Genomic DNA, 26,480 nt, shown 5'->3' with positions numbered 1-26,480 from the left:
GGCCACTAGATTTTTAAGCCAGTGAGGTCTGGTATCTATTATTTCTATCCTTAGCCTACCTGATAGATCGACAGCAGTGATGTTTGTACCTTACTTCTACAGACTGAGAAAGCCCATGACTGCCCTGGGTTCTGGTGTCTATATCACAACGTTGACCAAACTGAGTTCACTGTCTGCTCAAAGACATCTTCAAGTGAGGCACTGAGAATGGCCTCTTCCTCTCTCATTCTTTCGCCCCCACTTCTTGATGGTAGAAGAAGTTACCTATTACCTTGACTAGGGTTATGCTTCACCTTGTTAGGTTAAACCAACCCTCTCCGGCACTGCTGCCCTTTAGACTCTTATTAGTTAGCCTTAATCTTGGTGTGGTCTGGCATGACCCAAAAATAGAATCTCGTGATCCTTTGCTGTAATAAAATTCTCCTTTGGCTCTAATCTGCCAACCCTGGGGGCCAGGGATAGAACGGTCGCTCACCTCGCCTCCATAACCCCATCTAATACTTTGACATGCAAATACTCCTTTTTTGCAAATACCATGAGTCTTCCCAGCTTAGCCTCCCAGCAGGTTAAGAGGAAAGGGAAGTTACTGAAGTCATAGCTCGGTTGGGAGCTGGAGCCAAGGTCGCAACAGTGGTTTCTCACTCACTCCAGCTTAGGGCATCATGGCTGACATGGGAGCTGGGTCATAGGAGGCTTTTTCATTCTAATTCCACTTCTGGATGACTAAACCTATGCTCCCGAATATCAGTCTGTTGCAAAGAGACCCCAAGTCACAGGGTGGAGATGTGCATTGTGGAATATTATTTTAAGATGTGTCACATTTTTTATGCTGTGGAACATTTTTTTTTTCCCCCAAAACAGGGTTTCTCTTTTTTTGTTCAGGTTTGGAGCCTGTCCTGGAACTAGCTCTTGTAGACCAGGCTGGCCTTGAACTCAACAGAGATCCACCTGCCTCTGCCTCCTGAGTGCTGGGATTAAAGGTGGTGCGCCCACCACCACCCAGTGGAACATTTGTTTTAATGATGCAAAAACAGGTTGAATTCTTTTATGTTGCATTTGTTTAACTCTGTGAAGCTGTGTTACTTTGCCTGTCTAAAACACCTGATTGGTCTAATAAAGAGTTGAATGCCCAATAGTAAGGCAGGAGAAAGGATAGGCAGGGCTGGCAGGCAGAGAGAATAAATAGGAGGGGAAACTCGGGAGGGAAGGATTGAGGAGCAAGAAAGAAGGAGAGAGGACAACAGGGGCCAGCCACCCAGCTAACGGCCAGCCATGGAATAAGAAGTAGGGTATATAGACTAGAGAAAGGCAAAGCCCCAGAGGCAAAAGGTAGACAGGATAATTTAAGTTAAGAAAAGCTGGCTTGAAACAAGGCAAGCTTAGGCTGGGCATTCATAAGTAAGGATAAGTCAGTCTCTGTGTGATTTATTTGGGAGTTGAGGGGCAGGCCCCCAAAAGAGTAAAGAGTAGAAACAACCAACAACAGATGTGGGCTGGCCCTTGCACCTCAGGTAGCAGCACCCCTTCGGGAAAGCGGGAAAGGAGGACGCAGCTCTCCTTATGTGTTGTGCAGCTGCATGTGCCTGCCTCATTGCGTGTCTCGCCCTCAGCCAGGAGGAGCCATCATTCCGTAGCCCTGAGGACATCGCCGTCCCTTCCTCATCCTCTCAGAGGCCCTGAGTAGACTACAGAGTAGTGGTTCATTTTTCTCCTCAAACAGTCTTGTCTGATTTCCAGGCAACTCTTGAACACATGCTCTGTCTGCCTCAGCCTCCCAAAAGCTGGGATTACAGTGTTGGGCCAACCACGCCCAGCCACACGAGTTCCAACTCTTAACCTTGAGCAGCACACGTTCATGTCCTGTGGAGGACTTGCTCCAACACAGATTGCTGGCTGCCCGCCTTGGGGCTTCTGATGCAGGATGCCTACGACATGGCAAGAACAGGTATTCCACATGTTCCTAGGTCCTACTGCTGGCTGGGAACCACAGGTAGAGGAAAGGGAGCATCTACCTCCAGGAGTCCTTGGTGTGGTCCGAAGGGCTGTGACAGGAGGGTTGTGACAGGAAAAGAGGAGGTCTGCCTCTCTGTGTGTATTTGTGATCACCTGATTATATCATTTCTTCTGCCTAATTGGGATACACTGAAGAGATAAAAAGGCAGAAACAGCATGTTTAACCTCCACAGTGGAAAATGGTGCTTAACCTTGGTTCTGTTTTTTTGTTTGTTTATTTGTTTTTTGTTTGTTTGGGTCTTTTTTTTTAGTATATGTCAAATAAAATGAGAGGTAGAGCAGACTTAAAGCATCCAGTGGAAGCAGATCAAGTATATTTCTGCACTCAGAGAAAGGCTCCTATCAAAGGGGAAGCTCGCTGGCAGGCATGGACAGACAAACACTTATGAGCAGCAAGGAGTTCTGTGGCGGGTCTGCCGGGCTGCTGGTGAAATGCAGGCACATAAAAAAGGAGTGAGCGGTTCTTTATGGTACCCAGGGCCCTGGAGGCAGTTACATAATGTTCCATTATCTTTCCATCAGCAGAGGGGAGAGGCCTGTGAGAGTAGACACACAGATGTGTAATTGGTTTTGAATTTAGAAATGTAAGTCTTGTTTAATATCTAGCTCCTATCCTCAAGAAAGTTCAGACTTGCTATAGGAATTCACCTCTGACCTAACAGAGAATGCTTTCAGTGAAATGGGAAAATCCTGCACACTGAAAAGGAATGAAAGAAAAACTGCAAGGACAGCATCCTGGCCAGACTTGCAGGCTGCAGCTAGAACGATGCACCCAAACCATACCCCTTGGACAGCACCCAGCGCGGAGAGCAATGGACATTGCCAACACACAAGCACAACTTACTTAAAACCCTGTGAGACTTTTTTTGCATATGACTTATTTTTTTTTTTAAATTGTGTTTTTCTCAAAACACTGGCCACATCACCCGCCAAGGTCAAAAGGTTGGATACATCTGGTCCAGTGGTTGCTCACTCTTGCATGGTGCTAATTAGTGAATACTCCCTTGACCTCTTCAGCTTTTCCAAGAGAATTTCAAGTATGTAAGCTCATATTCTTAGGAGTCTTGGAGGTCGCTTTCAAGGTCCTGGAGACACTCATTTTAAAGAAGTCATAAACATAGCTGAATGAAAGTCTGACTTTATAGGATTAATGTTTATTATAATGGTCACATAGCGGGCCGAGGGGCAGCTTAGGTTATTTGCAGCAGACTATCTTTAAAATGAAAACACAACATTTAAAATGATCTCAAAACTCTGTGACTTTTAGAAAGCTGACTGTTCTCTCTTTGAAAAGCATCTTTTCTACACTATAAAGGAACAGGATGGGTCACTCAAAGGTATTTGCTTGATGACTGCTGGGGTGATTTGAGTGAGAATCCCCCCTTCCCATCCTCAGATATTTGAATACTTGTGCCCAGCTGGTGGAACTGTTTGGGAAGGACTAGGAGGCGTGGCCTTGTTGAAAGAGGTGTGTCACTGGGTCAGGCTTGGAGTTTTCAAGACTTACATCAATATTAACTTCCTGTCTCTGCCTCCTAGTTATGGGTCAGTATGTGAGTTCTCAGTTACTACTCCAGCATCATGCTTGCCCGATGCCATACTTCCTTGTCATGATGGCCATGGACTCTAACTCTGCAAAACCTCCCAAATAAACTCTTTAAGAAGTTGCCTTGGTCCTGGTGTTTTTTTCACAGTAATAGAAAAGTAACTAAGACAAATGTGACCTATTTACATCAGTCTCTAAGAGCTAGGAATGGTACTGCATGAGTATCATAATCCCAGCACCCAGAATGAGGAGATCAAGGCAAGCCTGGGCTACATAGACTCAGTCTAAAACAACCCAGCGTCTAAATGTAGCTATGCACTCACTTATACCCAAAATCCATTCTGGGTAAACTCTGAGATGCCACTGACTGTAAAGTGTGTCAGTATTTAACCTACAAATAACAGGGAGTAGAAATGTTAACTAGAAATTCTTGTATTAGAGATGTTAAAACAAGTCTGAGCATGGATGGATAGATGGGTGTCGTCCCTGACAACCTGGTTCTTTTACTCCAATCTTGGGTGTCAGAGCAACTCTACTCCTCAGTATCTGGGGACCTTGGGAAAAATGCTTCTTATAAACTGCATGCCTCTGACATGAACAATTCCGACTGTTTACTCTGTTATTGACAGAATTAAACACGACCTTGTTCTAGTATTAAGCAAGTGCCTAGTGCTTGCTTAACTGTTTCGCCGATGCTGCTACTACAATTCTTGCAAGCATGGAAATCAAGACGTTAATGATTCTTAAATGCCTTTCTTTAATCTGAATGAGCTCGCCTAGTCTCAGTTGCCAAACCCTGAGACATTATTTGAAGTAAGAAGTCATGGCTCTGCTTCCCTAGTGCCTGAGCTCTCTAGAAACCGAATGAAATCATCTTCTAAGATGGAGCCACAGCACCCTCCTGAACTGAAGAACAGCCCAACCCGAGGAGCTGATGATTCAAGTACAATGGGTAACAGCCTGCATAATGCTTCGCATGACATTTCCATGCTCCCGGCTCATTTTTGCTTAAAGCGAGAAACCCACCCACCATCTGCTTCCCTGCTGGCTCCTTAAGATCCCGAGGTATTGAGCTGATGACCTTTGCCTGGGAGAAGTAACGCAACTGAGTACCCTGCAGTCGCTGCATGTTTCTAGACAGCTGGTGAGCTCGGCTAACAAGAGAAGGAAGTTGGCCTCCTCTGTGGACCAGGCCTCCGTGGATGAGTCACTCACCACTGTACATGGAGGACAGCTATGGACTCAAAGACTGCTAAACCACAGTCGCAACCAGCAGTGTTTCCTGAAGACAGCCCCGGAGCAAACACAGGGCCGGATGGGAAATCAGATGACACCCAGATAAGTGGCCCAGAAAACAGTCCCAGACCACGGGCAGCTCCTCAATCAAATCAAAGCTTTCCTCATCGCTACTCTGTGAGTAATTACAGGGTAGTGAACGCACAATGAAGATTTATTTTCACCCTAAAAACTGTCAAGACTTAAAGTATAAACACATGACAGTCATTATCTAACAATGAAAAAATTAGCACTTAATTAATCAAGGCTGTGTTGCCAGAATTTTCTGTCAGCTTTAATCATTTTTTTTTCCTTTACCTGAGTCTTGGATTCCTGACTGCTTGTTGACAGATAACCTATAGTTTCATAGAGATGAAGATGCTTACCCCGTTCCAAAGAAGACCATGTTTTTAAACTGAAAAGCTCACAATGCATCATTAGTATGTAAAGTAGGGGAGGGTGGCCTAAGATGACACCAGTATCTATCATTCTTGAAAGAGCTGGAAGGAACATCCTAAGTGCTCCATAAATGATCATGTGGTGAGCTTAATAAAATACCAGTTCCCACTGCTCTAGGCTTCTCTATGAATTATGATCCACATGTGGATACCAAACCCAACCAATTAGCTGTCAAACCCCAACTTTGTGTCTGGACACTGGGGTCTGAGTTCCACAAATACAATTTCAGCTTCCCGGGTTGCAGGGTAATTTTTATTCTGGGCCTCACAACTTAGTTAAGAAAATGAGTATTTATTAGGCTTTTAAAATTAGAAATAAATGTAAAACATACTTTTATGGGCACTTAGAAAAACAGGGCCTTGGTTAAATTAAAACCTTCACAATAGGCTCTAAGGAAGATGTCACAGTGCTCGAAGACATGTCACAAAGACTGGCTAAAGTAGCACGACTTTGCTCTCTGAAAGTGTCACGCCCCTAGGCTAGCCTTTAGCAAGCCATAAATTCTGGATGTCATGTAGTCCAATACCAGTATATTGATGCACGTGGAGAGCAAGGGCTGGAGACCAGTACCCATGGTAAAATAGCTCAGAAGATAAACACTGGGAACTGGCAGGTCCCTGAGCAGGGAGTCTCTGGGACACCTGAGATGTCGCATGGCTAGGGGTGGCTATAAAGGAGTCTGGCTCCCAAAGCAGATTGTTTTTAGAAAAACAGACAAGATGCTTGGGAAGAGTCACGGCTTTGAAAAAGGATGATCTGAGCTAAAGCTATCGAACACTGACATGGAGTAAACTTCTGAACCCGAGGTCATCCAGAGGGTGACCCTTCCTCAGGAGACCTGGGGCAGGAGGAGGGGTGGGCTGTGGCCTGGACTGTCACTCAGTCACTTCTTAGTGCCGAAGGTCAGGGGAGCAAACTCACTTCAACAGACTGGGAATGGGACGCAAAGGCAAGATGTGACTGTGCGCCGGAGGCCCAGTCTCCATGAGAGCAGAAAGCAGCCATCACCTCTGCTCGCCATCGCTCAACATGTTTAGGATCTAGAACGGGACAAGAGGCTACCATGTGCTCATTTGCAAGTCACTGATTTCTGGGCAGAAGCTGTAAGACTCTTGGGTATGCAGAGGAGGAAGGAAGTGAGGAGCTTGCTGGCTGCTTCCCATTGGCCCCAGCCTTGTCTTTGGCTTGAGTGTGGTGGGCTCAACCAATGAGAAACCTGGTAGGCCATGGAAGAGAAAGGGCATTTCTTCAAGGCTTCCTGTAGCTCTGCCCTACTGTTTATACATTAGTTGTTCTTCCTGCTTTGTCCTGTAAGGCTAGGGTGGCTAGCTCTTTCCTCACGACGCTCTGCTGACTACTGATTAGCTCCCATTCATGTCTCCATCCATTGTTGGGACATCTGAGCTGGTGAAACTCACTGGGCACAGGAAGCAGGAGCCATGAAATAAACAGTATCTAAAATACCCTGCCATTTACTGGGCAAAATTTCACACTGAAACCTGAGACAGCGTGTGTGTCAAACAGAAAATCCACATATTCTTTCAAAATAAATGGACCTTTCAGAGTACTCCATCTTTAAACCCATGAACTGTTTTCTGGGCACTCCTTTCTCCTTTGTTGTCTACATTCTTCAGGGATAAAGGTTAGGGATAGCTGCCTTGCTGGGAGAAGAGGAACGGAGACCGCTCAGCTGGGTCTCCTCTTTGTAAATGGGAGAAAGAATAGAGTGACTCTCTTCACTGTGTCAAGACGGTTAGTCTTTCGAGCTGCAGAGGCACCAGTGACGAGGAAGAGCAGTGTGTGTGTGTGTGTGTGTGTGTGTGTGTGTGTGTGTGTATGAGTGTGCCTGTGTGTGTGTGTCTGTATGAGTGTGCCTGTGTGTGTGTGTCTGTGTGTGTGTGTCAGGGAGGTGGGGTGGGAGCGTGAGAAGGACTCAAGAGGCAGGAATGCAGATCAGTGGCCCAGTGCCTAAAGGAACAATATAATCCCAACAGTAGTCACTGCTAGGGAATCGTCCTTCCATGTTTACAGTCCAGAAATCTGGCCATTTTCAAAACAGTCATTCTTTAGGGGAAGGTCCCATTCCACAGTCAGCCACACTGATACCAAAGAACGGTCACTGTCAGAGAAGCGCCATTTATTTAAGGTGGAAAAAGAATAAGTTTATTTTCTTCCTTGGCAATGCTAGGCAAAGGGTCTCTCTCTCTCTCTTTCTCTCTCTCTCTCTCTCTCTCTCTCTCTCTCTCTCACACACACACACACACACACACACACACACACACACATGAACACGCATGCACACACATGCACGCACACACATGTGCACATGCGCGCACACACACTCACACACAGAACCCCTAAAGGAATGCATATACAAGGAGAAGCTTCTGGGCTCCTGGGTAGGGCAAATGCCAAGTGACTGTGGGGAGCTACAGTTGGCAGGGGAATGTGCCAGGGCCCCTCCAAGCACTCACTCTGTTCAGATCCCCCTCTCCTTCACTGCCCTCCAATATCCTGACTCTGCTAAACTTTGACTGAAAACTAGGTTTCAAGGCCAAAACCAACATTTGAGCATTCCTGGTTCAGATGAGCTTTTGGTTCACACACCAGCTGCAGCTATGAACACATCACATGCCTTTCACTCTTCCATAGCAGTGTGATTGTTCTTAAATGCATTTCTAGCCTTTAATTTCAGCACTTGGGAGACAGGGGCAGGCGGATCTGAGTTAGAGGCCAGTCTGGTCTACAGAGTGAGTTTCAGGACAACCAAGGCTACACAGGAAACCCTGTCCCGAAAAACCAACCAACCAACCAACCAACCAACCAACCAACCAAATGCTTTTCTGTTAGAATGTAGGAAGCTTGTTCTTCTCACAGTCCCAACCAGAATAACTTTCTTTCCAATCACTTAATTCCTAAAGACCAGGTAGGCACTGTCAGAGGCACCGGAAGTTGGTCAGAACCAGAGAGATGATTTGCTTACCTGCTGTCCCCAGCATTGGCCACATACAGCTTCCCCAGAAGACACAGCACAATGAGGGCGGTGCAGCCGCCAGATATGTTATATGCACTCCTCTCTCGTTCTATTTGGAGGTCCTGGAGAAGAAAAGAAAGTTAGTGTAATTGCGCAGGACTTGCGACTAAAGGAAATCTTCCTCCCTCCACTCTTGATGTCTGGATGTGCTTCCAGAAGGGACAGGCAGTCCTCAGAACCTGCTTTCCTACCGCCTGCAGGGGTGCTCAACCTTCCCAACACTGCGACCCTTTAATACAGTACCTCATGTGCGGTGGCCCCCCAGCCATAAAATTCTTTGCTACTTAATAACTGTCATTCTGCCACTGCTATGAATCGTAATGTAAATATCTGATATGCACGCTCTCTGATATGTGATCTGTGTGAAAGGATCATCTGGCCCCTTAGGGCAGGCATTATCCATAGGTTGAGAGCCACTGACCTAATGTACTTCTCTGGAGAACACGACACAAATACCAGAGCATGGCAGACCAGAGACTGGAACTGAGGGACCACACAGAGATGTAGCAGGCAAATTAGGGAAGAGGAGAATGCAAATCCAGTTAACAGATGCCACAGCTTATGGGAATCTAGTCTGCGTGGGTTCCTGAATTTTCACGTGGGGTACAGAGGAAGGCAAGGAATGCCAAGTACCTGGACATAAACCATGGTTTTAATGCAAAGCCTCGAATAAGTGGTTCTTTTATAGCTTGATAGAAAGAGGTGACTGAAAGAGAGAACTGTCTTCTATTCAACACCTATGTGTCTGAACGCAGTTCCTCCTCTGCAGCCACAGAACACCACGGGGCACACTCCCAGCTTTGGAGCAGCCCACAGACACTTTCTCCCCACCAGGCATTGAGCTAAATGCCGTGCATGTGCAATCTCACTGTGGCCTCAGGACCATCATGATTAACTATGCTATTCAGATGCAGAGAAGCGGGGACACTGCCCGTATTTACAGAGATGGAGAGTAGATTCTATTTAATACCGCTTCTCTTTCCAGACCAGGTACCGCCTGCTATGAATGAAGCACTCTCAGAACAATTAAAAGCAGACCAACATTTCTGTTGATAGACAGTGTCAAGACCGTTCTGTGTTGCTGACAGAATCAAATGATCTGTGTTTTCGGGAATACAGGCGTTGAGAGAAGTGTTATTTCGACACCGAAGTCATCCACTGTTGAGGCAGAGGGAGAGAGAACGTGGGTGGGGTAATGGTGCCTGTACTTCTGAGAGGTACTGGGTACTTCTGAGACTCTCAGAATCTGGAATTGGAGTTAGGGTCTTCAATCATTTCCCGCACTGAACAAGGGAGAATGTTTAGTCACCTGGCACTGGCCTACAACGGCTACGCTCCAGGCGTTAGGGATGGTGATGGAGCAAACATCAATAGTTTCTCAAGTTGAGGGCACTGAGTAGAGCAACAGCTACTCAAAGAGAAGGCAGAAGATGGACCTGGCTCTACAGGCCTGCAACTCTTGCATGCAGAGCATGATGCAGAAGGGCTAAGAGTTCCAGGCTGACTAGGATTATATGACAAGACTCTGTATTAAAAAAAAATAGAGAAAAAAACATACTAAGACAGGATGGAGAAACCAACGTACAGGAAATGAAACAGGCGAGGGGCTGAGGAGCCATGGTAAGGGCTGGTATGTGTGTGTGTGTGGGGGGGGATGTGGGAGTTTAAGACAATTGAGGAGCCTCTGCAGAAGTGACGGCAGCTTCGAATACTGTAGAGGGGTCAAGTATGAGGATTGTATAGAGGACTACGTTACTTACAGAAATGCTATTGAGAGGGTTGAATTAGAAGGTATGGTGGAGGTGGACTTTAACCACAGGCACCGGATTCCTCCCACAGTGTGGGAAGTCCACAGTTGCAGGCAACGGCCATTTTTGTTGCTTTCAGACCCTCAACATCTGTATCAGGCCAGGTAAACCTTGGTTTAGGTAAGTGTCTGTTAGATGGACAATTAAAGAGATACACTTAAAAAAGAAAAGTCTGGATTTCTGAACATCTTCTCACCACTTTACCTATGGCAGGAGAAATGGAAGCTACTCTCCACAATCACCACATTTACCAGGCAGACGTGCACTGAGACACCAACGTGGCCAGAACCCTTGATGCAGCTGACTGCCGGTGGACAAGAGGAAAGGGTTCTGACATCTCGTGCCACAGATGGCAGGAAGCTCAAGGTAAGAGGGCTGGGGGCGGGGCTCTCTCAAGGGAGAGGAGGGAGAGGGGAGAGAGAAAACATCAAGAGACCTGGTTTTTCTTTTACTTTTAGAACAGAAAGAATCCTTTGATGGGTAAACTTGCTAATTTTTTTTGTCATAAAGAACTAAAATGGTTGCTATAGGTACATTTTAGAATTAATAAGTATATGCACATTTAACACATAATAAATAAATAAACTGGTATATCCAAGTCCACATCCAACATTACTGTTTTTAATATACTGAAAAGCACGGATTTAGCTATGGAAACTTCCTTCACAGTTGCAATCGATATTTGTTTAAACATGTAAGTCCGAATGAAGGGCACTATTTATTAAAAATTCCTTAAGCATCCAAGTGTTTGCATGCTGCATACGGACTGGAATGTGAATGGCGTTTGACAGGTTTAAGTGAATTATTAGTGTAATCCGGAGGGGGGGGGCTATAGTACAAAGGATCAATGTTAAAGGCAAAGAATTTCCTAGGGACTGAGGTAAATAAGTTTATTCTGAACCATAGGTGTGTGCATTACTTATCATGGTTTCTAATGTAAGAATGGCTGATTTTAAAATTATTTAATCCTTGGAGGGGGTAATCAAGTCAACGTCCAGCAATAAGATGTTCTGTTTGTTTTAACAGCAAAGTTCATATTTACTTTTAATGGGGAACATTTTGGTTAGTTTAGTCAGCTCAGACTTTAGTATAAATTAACTGTATGGTGCACATGTTCACACACACACACACACATGCACACACACACACACATACACACACACTTATTTAATTTGTTCCTTCCTCCTTTTGTTACATTTCAATCATACTTTTTTTTTCTGTAGCTCCCTCTGGATAAGGCATGCTACTTTCTTATTAAAAAAAAAAAAGTGGACTCAAGTCTAACTATTTTTGAATCCAAGAAACCCTGCTGCCACGTGCATGTTCTGACCAGCCCTTCCCCCACATCCACGAGGAAATACATATGTGCACACGCGGTAATCACAAGTGTGCTCTCCGCCAGCACTATCACCGGGATTTAAAAGGCCTGCTTCTGCAGAACTCCTCCCCCCTCCCCGAAAAATTCACTGGCATTAACACACCCTCTTCTATTCTCCTAGAGCTATGAGCAACTAGAACAGATTCTAAAAATAATTGCTTCATTCCCCTCCTCCCTAGAAGCCAAAATAGCACATTTATTTTTTCCTGCACACACCACCTACTCCTCTCTAAAAGATTCAGAAGATCTTTGTACTGAAAGGAACATTAAAGGGCCATCTGTGTGGCTCTTTTACTATGAGATTAAACATGATAAATGCAGTCAATAAAGATATATTTACCATGGAATTAACTGCCTTTCCCCTTCGAAATCCTCAGTCTTTCAAATTACCCTAAGCCGTTTACACTTTAGGTATTAAAAAAAAAATTCCACAATGTCTAACAATTTTTTTAAGCCCCCGAGTTTTAGGTGATTCCCCCCCGCCCAAGCCAATATAATCACGAGAAAAGCTGTCTACTGCTGGGTGCTAGGAGCACAAGGACTCTCCATTTCAGCTGCCAGTGAATTCCAAGACCTACATCTAGAATAACTTGCTAGCAAAACAGCTACATGCCATCCTTCCTTCTAAGTGTGGGCTAAATGCTAACAGACCATGGAAGTGACTCACTGACTGGCCTGCTCAGTCCAGGGTCCTGATGCCCTCAAAGGCAGCTTTCTGCCGCGTGAAGCTGTGTTGTTCCGTGTTGCAACTGCTTAGGGGCCCATTTAGGTGAGGCTCATCTCTGAATCAAAAAGAAAAAAGACCCAATTCTTAGGCTACAGGGTTTATCCACTCTTTTGTTAGCATTGTAAGGAGCAGGAACAGAAGATACACATATGTGTGTAAAATGAGACTCACTTGACAGGAAAGAATTTCAAGGAAAAAAAAATATTTATCACCCAGAATGGTTGCTGTTTGATTTAAAAGTTTCAGAGATGATGCAACTCCAGGCTCAGTCTTTGCTGCTCACCAATTCCAGGTTATGAAAACAAAAAAGTACAATTGGTCAGAAGAAAGTCGGTGCTGGGCAGTTTTAATACACCTGGCAGCTCCCCCTGGCTGGGTTCTAATATGGTTCTGAGCACACCGCTAATAGTGTCAGTCACAAGTAATAAGATTCTGCATGGCTTTAGTATCCGGGTCTCATCCTGGTTTATTCTGAGAACAAGGCCATCTGCCTGCTAGGCAATGAGTTCCATAAAAAAAAAAAAAAAAAAAAAAAAAAAAAATCTAAACCCAGTACTGTCCAATATCGCCACCTGCTGATTGTCGTGGAATATTCCAGACCCATCCACCCCTAAAAACTTCCTGTGGCAACAGAAACAAAGATGAAACAAAACCAAGTTTCAATAAAGAAGCTTGAGTTAGAAACTTACCATGCATACGCTAATTGGAATTCTAGAATTACTAAATTAGTAAAATCTTGGCATTCATTCTCATGTTTCTATAACATTATTATATGTTTTTTCCCCCAACCATTTGTCAGTAATAGAAGATGTAGAGCAGTTTTACCAGGTAAAATATTGTCAATTTTGTGGCTGAAGAGATGGCTCAGGGGTCAAGAGCACTGGCTGCTCTTCCAGAGGAGCAGGTTCAATTCCCAACATCCACGTGACGGTTTTCAACCATCTGTAACTCCAGTTCCAAGGGGGCTTCAACACCTTTCAGGAGACCGCACGCATGTGGTGCATAGACATACATGCAGACAAAACACCCATACACATAAAAAAAAATAAATTCAAAACCTAAACACAATTATCTCCTTTACAAAAAGCTTTGAGGACATTCTTTTTGGGGCAAAGAACTTACAAGCATACTGCTACTCCGAAAATCGGGGTTCCCTTTCGGGTTCTTCGTCTCCGCAATAAAAGAATTTTATTTAATTTTAGAAACAGACTCAGAAGAAGGAAGCTCCAGGACAATTTGTTTTTAGACTCTGAGAGGAAAACAGCAGGGCAGGCTGCAAATCTTGGCAGATGGGCAAGAGCGAAGAGAGAAACTCAAGTCTTTCTGAGTTAGGGTCCAAGGCTGCCATGCTCAGCAATGAAAGCCGGCAAACAGCTGCAAGGCAGAAGGCGAGAGGGACTTGGGAGAGAGAGGGAAGAAACCCTGAGTACCAGGAAAATATACCAGGCTTGATGGAGAAAGAAGAAAGTGGAAGAGTGGGCAGGTCCTGTACTGAGGGAAGCACTTTGGCTACATACATCATTTCATTAAGCAGAGACTCATTCCTTCCAGAGCCTTAGCGTACCCTTGGGTGAATCACATCTCTGTGAGTCAGGCCTTTGGCACCCCGAGCTAGGCTAACTCTCAGGGAAGGAGACAATGGATGTAACGGTCTAATTTTTTGAGCAGATGAGAATGTCAAGTCTTCAAGCAGGACCAGAGGTGGATTCCATTCTTTTGGCTAAGAGAAAAGTGCTTAACAGCCCTCAATGAAACTCTGGTACCTGCATCTTTTTATATAAGTTAAAATACTACAGTGGCCCATCGCGATTTTTCCCTCTCCAGGGCTAGCTGGGAAACGGCCAGTGAGGTCCAAAGTCGGCCATGAGGGAGGGACCCATCGTCAATAGCCTCCAAGCCCCCAAACACCTATCTACCTAGCTACCTACCGATACCGAAAAGGAGTAGGTGAGGATTCTGAGATCCTCTTAGCTTCATCCTGAGTTTAAATCTTGCAGGTGCTAAGCTGAAAGACTTGTCAGTTCAGTGTGGACTTGGTTTTGATTCTTGGAGAGCCACCCTAGTGATGGCATTGACTTCCTCTATGAGTTCAAAGTATCGTCTATTCCACATGGACCCTCTTTTTAGATGGCAGGGGCGGGGGCGGGGGTTGAAACTAACTCAGAACATTTGCTTCATTCACACCTGTCATCGTGGGCCAGGAAACACCCCGGCTGCTAAGGGGTCAGAAAGCCACTGTTGGAAAGTAGACTGGAACCCATTAAGCTGGAGACAAGGAAGGGGGGAAGGGGGCTGCGTTTAGCATTTCAAAAAAATCCCCGATTTTGCTTTGAGACAAAAAAATCTCCCAAAAACTGACGACTAGGAGAAGCAGGAAAGAAGAAGGATTTTATATGGGAGGCAGCAGTCACCTTGAAGCTATTATTTTGAGGGCACTGGCATGCGTTTTATGCTGTCAGTTCTGATGCTCACACCAAACAACCAGTGGCGAAGCTCCTGAGGGTCTCCCTTAGGAGACCACAGTTTGGCTTCCACAGTAGAAATAGGAGGGACTGGTTTCATGGCCTTCCCAGTAGGAAGTCAGGTCCAAGACATGGTACAACAAAAGCTAAAATTGTCCCTGACGGCACTACAAGGTGGTGGTCAGGGGTCACCTTCCCACACACCTCACCCTGTGCAGGCAGCCTGCACATCAAACATGCCAGAAAAGGTCCAGAGGAGCATAGAGAGCCTGCTAGAATTGCTGTCACTGAAGGGCCTAATCCAGCCCCCTCCCCCAGCCTCAACACCCCTCTGGCAGCCAATACAGGCTACAGAAAAGACCTAGCAAGATGTAGGCCCTTGACTCAGCAGAATGTGCTGAGCCCCCACCTAGCCAGACCTTGCCCAACCTCGCCCTAAATACTGGGAGGATCAGAAGGTAGCTGGCGGGCTCTGGCTGTGCTTTTTGGATAATGATGGAACCGGTATTCCCCACCCCCATCCCCACCCCCAGGTAGAGCAACTTTTCCACAGCTGCAGCTGACCAATCAGCTCTGGACAGATGCCCTCATCCCGGAGATGTGCTAATCCCGAGACTGTTACAATGCAACTAGCAGACCCCCAGATGCTCCCCTTGCTCTATCCCCAATATATACCCTGCCCACTGTAGCTTGGGGTTCCTCCCATTCCACCTGCCGTGCTGAACAGAGGACCCAAGTTAACTCATAATTAAAGAGACTCTGCTTTTGCATAGGATCTGGTCTCTTGGTGGTTTTTTGGGTCCAGATTCTGGGCACAACACTTACCATTTCTTGTTCATGTCATGCCTTTTATTATTATAATTATAATTATTATTATTATTATTTTCATCTACATTCTGTGAAAGCTACCCATGCGCCCTAGAGACAGGTGCTCCTTGCTCCAGCTTGGAATTTCCAAACCTATGCTGGACTGCTGTCATCACTGTGTTACTTCCTTGGACGTCATTTAGAACAACAAAATCACTGAGCTACCAATGGCGCATTGCTCCAGGGGTTACTAGCCTTTAAAGACACTGTGGAATAGGCACTGTCTTCTTTCTCCCCGGGGAACAGGACCAAAGGGAGACAACACAACTGCCCCTCCTTAGGCCTCCTGATCAAAAGGATGGAAGCTACTCCGGCTCTGGGTAGGGAACTCTTGTCTGATCTGCTCCGAAGACAGAACGGTACATCCCATTGTCTACTCCTCAGGGGCAGCTCCAGCAGGGCCTGTCAATCCTCTGGCCAGGAGACTAACCCCAGGAAGTCCAAGTCACATGCTAAGGTGATGGGAGGAATAATTGTCCCCCTAATTAGATAATGCACTAACCATTCCCTCTCAGGAGCATGACTCTGAGCTTACAGAGACCCCCCACCCCAGCCCTGTTCTACCTGCCTGCTCTCGTGAGTTCTAACTCAAACCCAATTCTTCCTTTTCTCTTTCCCCCCTCCCGTTTCTATTTCACTTGTTGAATACCCAACTTTTCTATTTTTATTCTATGTTCTACTCCCATTCAAGCTTGACAAAGAGTTGTTTCTCAGCAACTATTTACTGACTGAATGTATTACATAAAAGTGACGTATCTATTTACACACACACACACACACACACACACACACACACAAACTGTTTTCACAAGAAATTTCAGGCAGTGAACTGACTAACAGTGAAAAACTTGAAAAAACAAACCTTGGGTTCCTTTTCTTAGGTGTTTACTTGAATAAGCTTCACACTTCAAGGGCTGCTGTCGCTAGGGAGACCTTCCTCAAGGCGATACTGGCCTCTAGTGGCTGGGATTGAGAAGACAGCCGTTCCAGGCAAAAGATGTTTGGCAGCCCGAGCAACCATGGATGGAAATGAAAGCCCACCATGTCCCCTCACCCCCCATTCCAATTCCTTCTCTCGTTGCAGGGAGGGGTCACCGTCAAGTTGTTGTCTCTGTTAAATGTTCAGGGTCCTGTGCATCACTGTGTCCTGTGGCACTCGCCCACACTCGAGCATCATCTACACCAGCCCAAGTGACGGTCTCACACCAAGTCTCTGAAGGACTCCCGGGCTTCCCCCTAAATCACCCCTTCCAGAGGAGGTGCATTTTTAAGTCCCCACTAACCAAAGGGCAAATATGTGTGTTCAGAGATAAAAACACCAAGAAGGGATGAGCTGGAGTCACAGATAAATTTGAGGTATTCGTATGCCCGCACGCCAGAGGAGGGCGCCAGATCTCATTACAGATGGTTGTGAGCCACCCTGTGGTTGCTGGGAATTGAACTCAGGACCTCTGGACGGGCAGCCAGTGCTCTTAACCACTGAGCCATCTCTCCAGCCCCTAATCTTCAGGTTTAAAAAACACTCCTGCCCCCTGGCCTCCCCCAAGCCCTTCCGAACACCCTTAAGTAGTCCACACTCTGCCCGTACATAGGCTGCTGCTCAGGGAAGAGAACCTTGGGAGCCACAACACTTGTCTCAGTAAAAGGTGGAGTCAGAGCTGGCAGGAGGTCACACGGGATACAGTATCCTAGACCATTCTGCTCGGTGTTGGGATAGCCAGGGTCACTCTGCCAGGGTACCCGCTCAGGAAGCAGGCCAACATATAGGATGCTGAATTCTGTGACCAGACCCACTCAGACAGCAAAGGATAAAGGGTTCCAGGCCCTGGAAAGTCGAAAGTCACGTGGCCCTCTTTCTTCCCCTCAGTTGTTCCCCAGGCAGTATCTGTTGACCAGAATAAATTACACCACTGGCTAACCCATCCCCCTCACTGCTCCTTTTTTTTTTTTTTTTTTTTTTGGTGGTGCGGGTTGTTGAGACAGGATTTCTCTGTAACTTTGGAGCCTGTCCTGGAACTCGTTCTATAGACCAGATTGGCCTCGAACTCACAGAGATCCACCTGCCTCTGCCTCCCGAGTGCTGGGATTAAAGGCGTGCGCCACCACTTCCGGTTAATTCATTGTGTAGCCTTGGTGTCCTGGAACCCGATACATAAACCAGGGTGCCTTCAAACTCATAGAGATTCACCTGCCTCCACCTCCAAGTGCTGGGATTAACTGCGCATGCTACACCAGTCTGCACTCATGTTTAAAGGTAAGGTACTTCCAAGTGCCTTACCGAACACGGTTTCCTAAACACCTGAACTTTGTACGTGTTAAGCAGATGGCAGCCATGTTCACATTGCAATTAAGCTGAACCGTACCATACCAGCTGGCGTCAACAGGAGTCTTACGAAACAGAAGGGATAGGGTGTACATTTAATAAGCAGAGGGCATCCCTGTGCTCATCCTCTCTCGCGGTCTTAATTTCTGCTGGTAATCGCTCCAGAAACTGTATCTTGCTGTGACTTTTTAATCAGCCTTGTTGTGTAAGAGAGATGAACATGCGGGAGAAGGCAGGAGGAACACGAGCAGTTTCGGGGACAACTTGCTAGCAAGAAAGCTTTGGCTTGAGCTACCCCAGTTGTCCGTGGTACGTACCATTTCCTTGAAGGCGCTCTCCAGGGCCCCAATGACCAAACACTCATGGGGGATCTTCTTTTCAGTGAAGAAGCGTGTGGGCGGTGTGCTAGGGGAGCCGGGGGCCCCCACGCCTCCACGCAGTGAGGCTGCGCGGGTTAGGGTCCTGCCGTGGACCGGCGTGCTCTCGGGCTCCTCCCCTAGGCAGGTTGGGGGAAGGATGGCGGAGTTCTTCAGGATCTCCACGATTTCCTGGAGCTGCTGTGTGATGTGGTGCTGCAGCAGGCGCGATGCCACCACAGCGGCCCCCGAGCCGGCGTGACCATCAAACAGAGACCAGTAGTGGCAGGAGATGCCCTCGGACTCCTGCGGAGAGAGGGCGACAGGAGAGACATGAGGAGCTGAATAGTGGTCTCTGCTGGACCACGCACAATCCAGTAGGATGTCTATCTATGTCTGATAATGGAAGATAATGGAATCAAACACAGTGAAAACGCAGAGAAGGGCCCTCAAGTTAGTCACTGCTAGCACCAAACACCCTTGGGATGAAGCGGTCCCAGCCTCCCCACCTCGGGCAGGAGCTCTAATCATCAACCACTAACTAGGTCACCACTTGGAAGAAAGAATGTGACTCTAATTGAAGACTGAGAGTCTGTGATGAAATTCCATATAAAAGGTGGAGCCTATAGAAGGAGTCCGGCTTTAACATTTAACTTCTGACCTCCAAGAAATTGTAAACCCGGACTAAGTTTGGCCTTGGAGTCTTTGGACAGAGCCCTTGCCTAACCTAGTGAAGAACTGTTTTCCTCTCTCAGTGCCCTGACCCTGAAACAATTGTCTCTTCTTCCTTATTCTATATCCTGAGCTTTTAAGACATGCTTTTCTGCTAACCGAGAAGCAAGTCCAGTCCACACAAGATGCAGCCACTAAAAATCTGCTTTCCCTATGCCACCTCCCTCAAATTACCCAACTAATGTCATCTGTATTCCTTCTTCTATCATGGATTTAGTTTATGCCAGGGGCTACTCTGTGTGTGTATGTGTGTGTGTGTGTGTGTGTGTGTGTGTGTGTGTGTGCATGCATGTGTGTGTGAGTGAAATCACACATGGGCTACATGTGGAGGCCAGAGACGGACACAGTGTGTCTTCTCTGTTGATGTCCATTTTTTTCACAAGATTGATTTGTAATCAATCACGGTGTGTGTCTGTTGTGTATGTGAGTGTGGTCATCCAAAGGTCAGCAGCATCAGTTGCTGGGTAACAAGCAATGGTTAGGTGTCTGAACTGGGTGTTGGGAACGGAACTGCGGTTCTGTGCAGCCCCATCCATTGCATTTTTTGGGGGACAGGGTCTCTCACTGCACCTGAAGATTGTAGAAGCTCAGCGCTCAGTTTTAAGCTAACCCGGCCGAGCAGAAGGTCCTAGCTCCGTGTCCCTCTAGCACTGGGGTCCCAGGCACAACGCCACACCCAGCTTTTAGGTAAATGCTGGTCTGCATGCTCGCACAGCAAACACTTCAGCCCACCAGGCCGTCTTCCCAGCTCCTGCCAGTATTCCGACTTCTTTCAGATGAGCACGTCTAGAAACCATACAACTAAGTTCCACATGCAAGCTAGGCATTGCGTCAGACACCTGCAACCTGTACATGGAATGAGTGTAAGCTCATACCAATCTGTTATCCCATCCAATTCCGAGGTGCATGAAGAGGTCTGTCTTCAAACATCCCTAGAATCCACAAGCATAACATGTATACAACAGGCACTAGAGTAGACAGGAGTAATAAAAGATTGCCCATAAAAGGTATCAGGCATGCTGGGCATGGTGGCGCACACCTTTTAGGCCAGCACCGAGGAGGCAGACAGATTTTCTGTGACTATGTGGCCAGCCTGGTCTACACAGTGAGTTCTAGGACAGCCAGGGCTGATACACAGAGAAACCCTGCCTAAAAGCCCCTCCCACAAAAAAAAGAAAAAGAAAAAAGTATTTTAATAATCCAGTGTGAAGTCATCCAAATCAATAGGAGGCCAGTGCTGCAGGAAGACAGTCTTCGGGTTGTGAGGCTCGGGCTGAGAGCTTCAGAGAAATTCATGTATAAAAAAGGGAGGGGACATAACAATAGACAACAGTAAGGGCAGGGGCAGAGAGCAAGTGGCAGCAGAGTACCACCCCACAGTCATGTGACCCAATGGGGCATGAGAAAGGAAAGGAGGGAGCTCTGTGGCTGTGTGGAATGACAGTAAGGCTACCCGGTCCTTAGAGTTTACTCACGGGACTGCAGGGAATGGCGATAAGGCCACCCAGTCCTTAGAGTCTACTCTAAGTGTTTTGACCTTCAGCACGAGAGTCACAAAAGGCCAGCAATGGAGATGGCGTCACTCAGGCTACACTGTGATATGAGAGGAGAGTTTGAACGTGATGGCTCCTGCAAGGAATCTGCGCCCCCCCAAAAAGAATTCAAACAAATCCAGACAGAAACACATACGCTAAAAGCACTGATTAGGAGAAGTTTAGTTGGAAATCGAACTCAGGACCGAGGGCAGTAGAAAGGAAAACGCCTTAAGGATCAGATGTTTGGGTGCTAACGCCACTTCCACACACATTACCTGGGTGGAGGATGGCACCGGTTCAGCCATGGCTGGGTCAGCTGTGGTGCGGCAGTCAAAAGTGTGCATCTTATCGCCATGATTTCCTGATGTGAACTGACAGCGATATTAACCTTATGTGTGCGGGGGGGGGGGGGGAGTTAAGGGGACTATACACAGCGTGTGTTGAGTGACATCTATGTACAATGTACTGCGTACACATGCAGAAGTGGTTGCTGTCCCTACTATCACAACGTGATCATGGGAAGTCATTTACACCTCTACCAAATGAGGGGTCACCTAGAGGAACTCGTGCCTCAGCTGACTCCCCATGTTCTAGAGTGTAGAAACAGATCAGTGTGGCTGAGGAACGTGGGGACAAACTTTACAGCGAGAACATTCATGATGAGGACTTAGAGGTGACAAGGCCTGCTAGCCAGGGCACAGGGAGCACCAAGTGCTCATTCAGTGTCTCCTCTACCTTCTCCCTACTGGTGACTGAGTGGTCAGTGAGATGATCCTTACACATCAGCTCCCAGGCTGCCTTGTGGCAAGTGGCCATATTGCTCCTCCTCTCCCATTCTTCCCACTTCCTGCCTGGGTCCCAGGACCAGTACCCGAAAGCAGAGTTATCCCTTTGCAAACAAGCAAAGCTGAAATCTAAAGGCCCAGGATGATGGGGCAGGAAATCGGAAGAGCCTGGGCTCTGGCAGCCTTGCTAGGGAAGCCACAAACCCTGAACCACTCTGACCTTGGGCTTCTAGTTAGAGGGTCTCGTGGCATCTGGGGAGCCATGCTTGTCAGTTTCTGTGACAAGAGCTGAGGCGAAGAAAGGGTGATGTCTTCATACAGTATTCTGGAGCCCATGGGCAGGTAAAACAGGGAAGGAAGAAAGCAAAACAAGCCAGGGGCAGGCACCAAAAAGACTGTCAAGTAGTAGTAACCTGCAAGAAGCTGAACTCAGGCCAGGCTTCTCTGTTCTCAATTTAGGGTATCTATGAAGAAAATTCAGAGTCCACGAACCTTTATTTTTCACAAACATCCCAAGTTTAGAATTTCCTGTTAGGGCTGCAGGGCAATGATGATCTCAGCAGAACCTTCTTCTCATCCAAAAAAACCAATAACACTGCCATTCCAAATACCCTGGATCACTTCCTGCCTTACTGAGGCTTTGAAATTACAGATGTAACCGAGTCCACACCCAAGTTCACGTTTTTTTTGTTACACTAATGAAAGATATAACGTCATATCACAAATCATTGTTTTTTTTTTTAGAATCACCTTGACATAATTAATTCCCTTGATACATCTACGTACTTTTGCTTTTTAAAAGAGCTGTTTTCGTGTCTATGCACGCAGGTTCACGGATGCCATAGTGTGTGTGTTGAGGCCAGAGGACACCTTTTTGGAGTTGGGTTCTCTCCTTCCACCTTGGTGGGCAAGGTCTCTCTTGTTTTTCTGTATTGAGTGACTGTGTGTGTGTGCTGGCCTGTGAACTTCCAAGTGAACTTCCATTTTGCAACAAGGGTGCTGGGATTACAGATGTTCCTCACTGCATCTGTCTTTTTACAGGAGATGGACCTCAGGCTGTCAGTACTTCTAGCTGCCAAGCTATCTTGCAGCTCTATTTGGCCATTAACTTATTGCATTTAAAAAAGAATCTTGGACGAGAAAGATGGCTCAGTGGTTAAGAGCATTACTGCTTTCCCAGCAAACATAGCCAGTAGTTTCAGCTCCACGGTCTCTGATGCCCTCTTCTGGATGCTATGGGTCCTTGCACTTGCTTATGCACATCCCCACCTGTGACACAATCCACATCATCATCATCATCATCATCATATCTGAAACAAATAAAACAATAAAAATCCCAACATAATCCTGCTGGCTCTGAGCTAGGTGTCACAGGGCTACACAAAATGTTAAAGAGCCCTTCCGGCTGTGCTAAGAGAAAGCACATAGGGAATGTGCCTGCTCCCAAAGGCAGCAGCCACATACCCTACGTGGCCTGTCTGGCACTAAACGGAGCTTTCTCCTTTATCATGGAGAAGACAGACACCAACCAGGTATTTGATGAGCCACTAAAAACCAATAAAGTGACCTAGGCCACTTGCTGGCCACCAGCATGTCTCTAAGAATGGGAGGTCAGGGCCCTCTATTGGTCTAAATAGCCCTTCCCTGGGGCTTCCCTGACAGCCTCACAACCAGAAAAGGGCAGAATAAAAGGGAATTTTGTTCAGTAGTCTAACACCTCAAAGGGCCCATGGCACAATCCTTCTGCATCCATTTTTCCTCCTAAGGGAACTTGGGAAAGAAGACTTGTGTAAGACCCTTCACACCGAGAAGGCCACCAGGACAGCACCAATCTCACTTGTGACCTGGAGCTGACTTACTCTCACTGCTGTTGCCCGGACCCATTCGTTCTCTGTCAGCTCTCAGCCTAGGTTGTTACAGTTGTATCTGAGGTCCCAAGATCTCAAAGGAACTCCATGGATCCTCAGACCACATGGCCATCATAGAACCACACTGATACATATAAAACACACCACACATGCTGCCTGTGACCCTCCCTTCTCGGTGTCTGTATAAAAAAGGCAACTAAGACTCCCCAAGCACACTGGACTGTTGGAAACCACAGACTTTCAAAGTCATGGGTCTCATTTCCCTTCAGCTGCTCTGCCTGGCCAGGACTGTACCCTCCTACTGAGTCAGCAAACTAATGGTCTAATGTATATGGACAGGCAGTCGGGTTCTCTAACTGTGGGTAAGGAGGAAGGAATGAGTGGACACACCAGCTCCACTGTCCTGCTTCCCTTGCTGTCCACACCTGTCCAGTTGAGGGGGAGGAGTACCTGCCTTCTCAGCTTGGCCCTGGGTTCTGAGCACGAGGTCCTAGTTCTACAGAAGGCAAATATAGCCTCAAGTTTCATAGTACCTAACAGTCCAGTGCTAAGTTTGTCATTGGTGTGAACATTCCAATCTGCCACGGTGGTGTGTGCTGTGGCTGCAGCTTGCCTAGAATTCATGAGGCCCTAGGTTCAATCCCCAATACTGCTGTAAAGTAAATAAAAATCAGGTAAAATATTCACTACCCTTTGAAATGAAAAATTTAGAATGAGATAAAACAAAACAAATTCTATCTCTTTCATATGCTATGATGTAGAAAGACCATGGGCTGTGGGCCAAGACAAATCTAGGGTCTGGAATTACTACTCTATACTCTGTATAATCTTGGGTAAACTTCTTTTCTTTTTCTTTCTTTCTTTTCTGAGGTATTGTCTAACTTTGTAGCTTTGGCTGTTCAGAAACTCAGTTTATAGACCAGGCTAGCCTCAAACCCACAGTCTGGCACTGGCGCCCTCATGTGGCAGGAAGTGGGACAGCCCTGGATCGCGCACAAACATCGGTACAACGTGATTCATTACTGGGATCCTGGGTCCTCAACTAAAAGTGCATGCTCAAGTGGATGACATTACCAAAATTTAAACTAAATCATCCCTCAAAGAGTTAGACATTTTCTGCAAGAAACTGTTGACAGAAAACGCAAGCAATCAAGAACGTGTCCACATGACGCTGTTCCCAGCCAGTCATGATATCCTAATCACATCTGACAACCATCAGGTATGGCTCAGGAGAACGGAAACTCTCCAGGAGACAGCTGGATATGGACTTTATTTACCGCTGCTCCTGATAGAATGGGCTCTGACATATTAGCTAATAACAAGGAGTCTTTGCTCTTCACAAGACTGTGGGTCATTATTAAAAAACCCCACACAGAACATATAACCTGGCATATAACTGTTGGTGGTTATTGTCTTAAAATACTGCCTTTGACATGAAAAACGTATTAATTGTTATGATTGGAAAATAATTATATTCTATACTAATACCCAATAGTATGATTATAAGTCAATAAATAAAAAACACATAGAGACTACATTCCCAAAATACTGTTTTTAGCAGACAGTTGAATGACTACTAATTTCAAAACATCTGTCCTGAGGGAGAGTGTTGTCTCTCTGGATGCCAGCATTCTTCACATCTGATATTTTTATTTCCCCCGCCTTGCAACTGGTTCAGTATTTATAAAGCCTGGGACGAGGCCATGCCAACAATATGGAAGGAGCATCTCGAATGGAAAGATCTGTGTTCCCACTTGGAATGAAACCAGTTCCTTTTACAAACGGCTCCTCATGAGCCTGGAGGGCAATTTCCTCTCTCCAGCCTCATCACTATTTCCCCTGGTGGAGACATGGAGATCACACTCTCCCCACTGTCTGCTCTGTGTGGTTTGATCTCTGTCATGTGTCCCGCCAGCTTCCAAAATGCCAGCCGAACAATTCAGAGTCCGGGGTGGCTCCTGCAGCCACTCCATCTGCGGGGCTTTCAACCCACAGGTTCTCAGCAGATTCTCATAGTAAAACCCCAAGTGAGGCATGAGAAGGGAGAATGATTGAGTAACTCCACACAAATCCATCCCAGGCCCACACTCTCCTGCTGTCCACTTGCAGTCTTGACATGTTTACTTTTTATTATACCTTCTTTAAATATTTAGATATTTTCCCATCACTGGTGGAAACAATCTAGATTTTTATATCTCCATGAGGATGCTGTTTCTTTGCCATGAGATAGTGAAGAAGCAGCTTCCATTTAAGCACTATATCAAGTTTCCTGCAGCTGTAAGATTGGCAGTGGGGAGTGGGGGGGCTTGTTGTGGTATAATCTTTTTGCACACTGTGAAGATGTGTCACTCTGATAGGTTTAATAAAAAGCTAAACGGCCAACAGCTAGGCAGGAGGCATAGCAGGAAGTTCTAGAAAGAGAGAGATCTGGGAAGAAGGAAGACAGATCTGTTCCAGACATGGAGGAAGCAGGATGGGCAAAATGGAGGTGAGGTAACGAACTTGTGGAAGAAAGTAGATTTAAAAATATGCGCTCAGTCAAAAGAGGTAGTTAGGAACAAGCCTAAGCTAAGGCCAGGCTTTTATCATTAATAATGAGTCTCTGTGTCTTTTTTTTTTTTTTTTTTGAGCTTGCAGCCCAAAGAAAAATCCATCTACAGAGGATGCTGAGGAACTCAGTCATCACTACATGTTTTTCACCTTGGACCCGGTCTCCAGAGAACCAGTGTGTCCACCGGCATTGGTACCTTTCTAGTCACTGACAGTGGTCCTCAGCCACCTGGTGTCAACTCATCCCTCTTCATCACTGCCCAGAGTTCTCTGTCTCTGGAACTAATAAGTAAAGAGTTTTAAAAGAAACCACTGCCCTCTTGCTTCAAGGAAAAGAAAATATCTAAGCAGAAAAACAGAACGTTTACATTTTTTAGCTATGAGCAGAAGTGAACTAAGGGGAAGACAGTGAATTAACGGCCACGCCTATTGTTTTCTGAACTACATCACTGCACAGAGCACGGTACCATGAGCTCTGAGAATCCCAAGGAGCTAGAGCGGTGGGACCAGAAGGGACTTTTATCGAAACGACCTGCGGCTAGGAGAGCTCCTAAAGGAATGGCAACCTGAAGCTAAGCATTAACAGCCCGCAGTTCCCTTGCCCTCACCTCCGAGGGATTTTTACTTCTGCAGGCCTTGAACTCCCACTGCCGCCCAGTCCTCTGCTGAGAAAGATAATCGGCTCACTTCTCCCCTGCTGATGAACTCTGCCTCAATGCTGACACAGACATCTCCTGCTATTGTAACCAGACACTGAACTAA

The 26,480-nt window shown here is 46.4% G+C and overlaps 1 protein-coding gene across 1 annotated transcript in view; it reads right to left on the bottom strand.

Annotated features, from left to right (window-relative positions):
- Positions 1–26,480, bottom strand: part of Ppm1h (protein phosphatase, Mg2+/Mn2+ dependent 1H) — a 255,649-nt gene that overhangs the window by 115,924 nt on the left and 113,245 nt on the right. Inside the window, exons 3-4 of the mRNA XM_048418385.3 lie at positions 18,210–18,554; positions 8,277–8,389 (exon numbers count right to left, since the gene is read on the bottom strand). Coding sequence (XP_048274342.2) covers positions 8,277–8,389; positions 18,210–18,554 — 458 coding nt within the window. The remainder of the gene's footprint in view (positions 1–8,276; positions 8,390–18,209; positions 18,555–26,480) is intronic.

This window comes from Myodes glareolus, chromosome 26, assembly GCF_982192425.1.
Source record: "Myodes glareolus chromosome 26, mMyoGla1.1, whole genome shotgun sequence".
Taxonomy (NCBI): Eukaryota; Metazoa; Chordata; class Mammalia; order Rodentia; family Cricetidae; genus Myodes; species Myodes glareolus.
The sequence above is the reverse complement of the archived record's forward strand: the minus strand, read 5'-3'. Positions and strand labels throughout refer to the sequence as shown.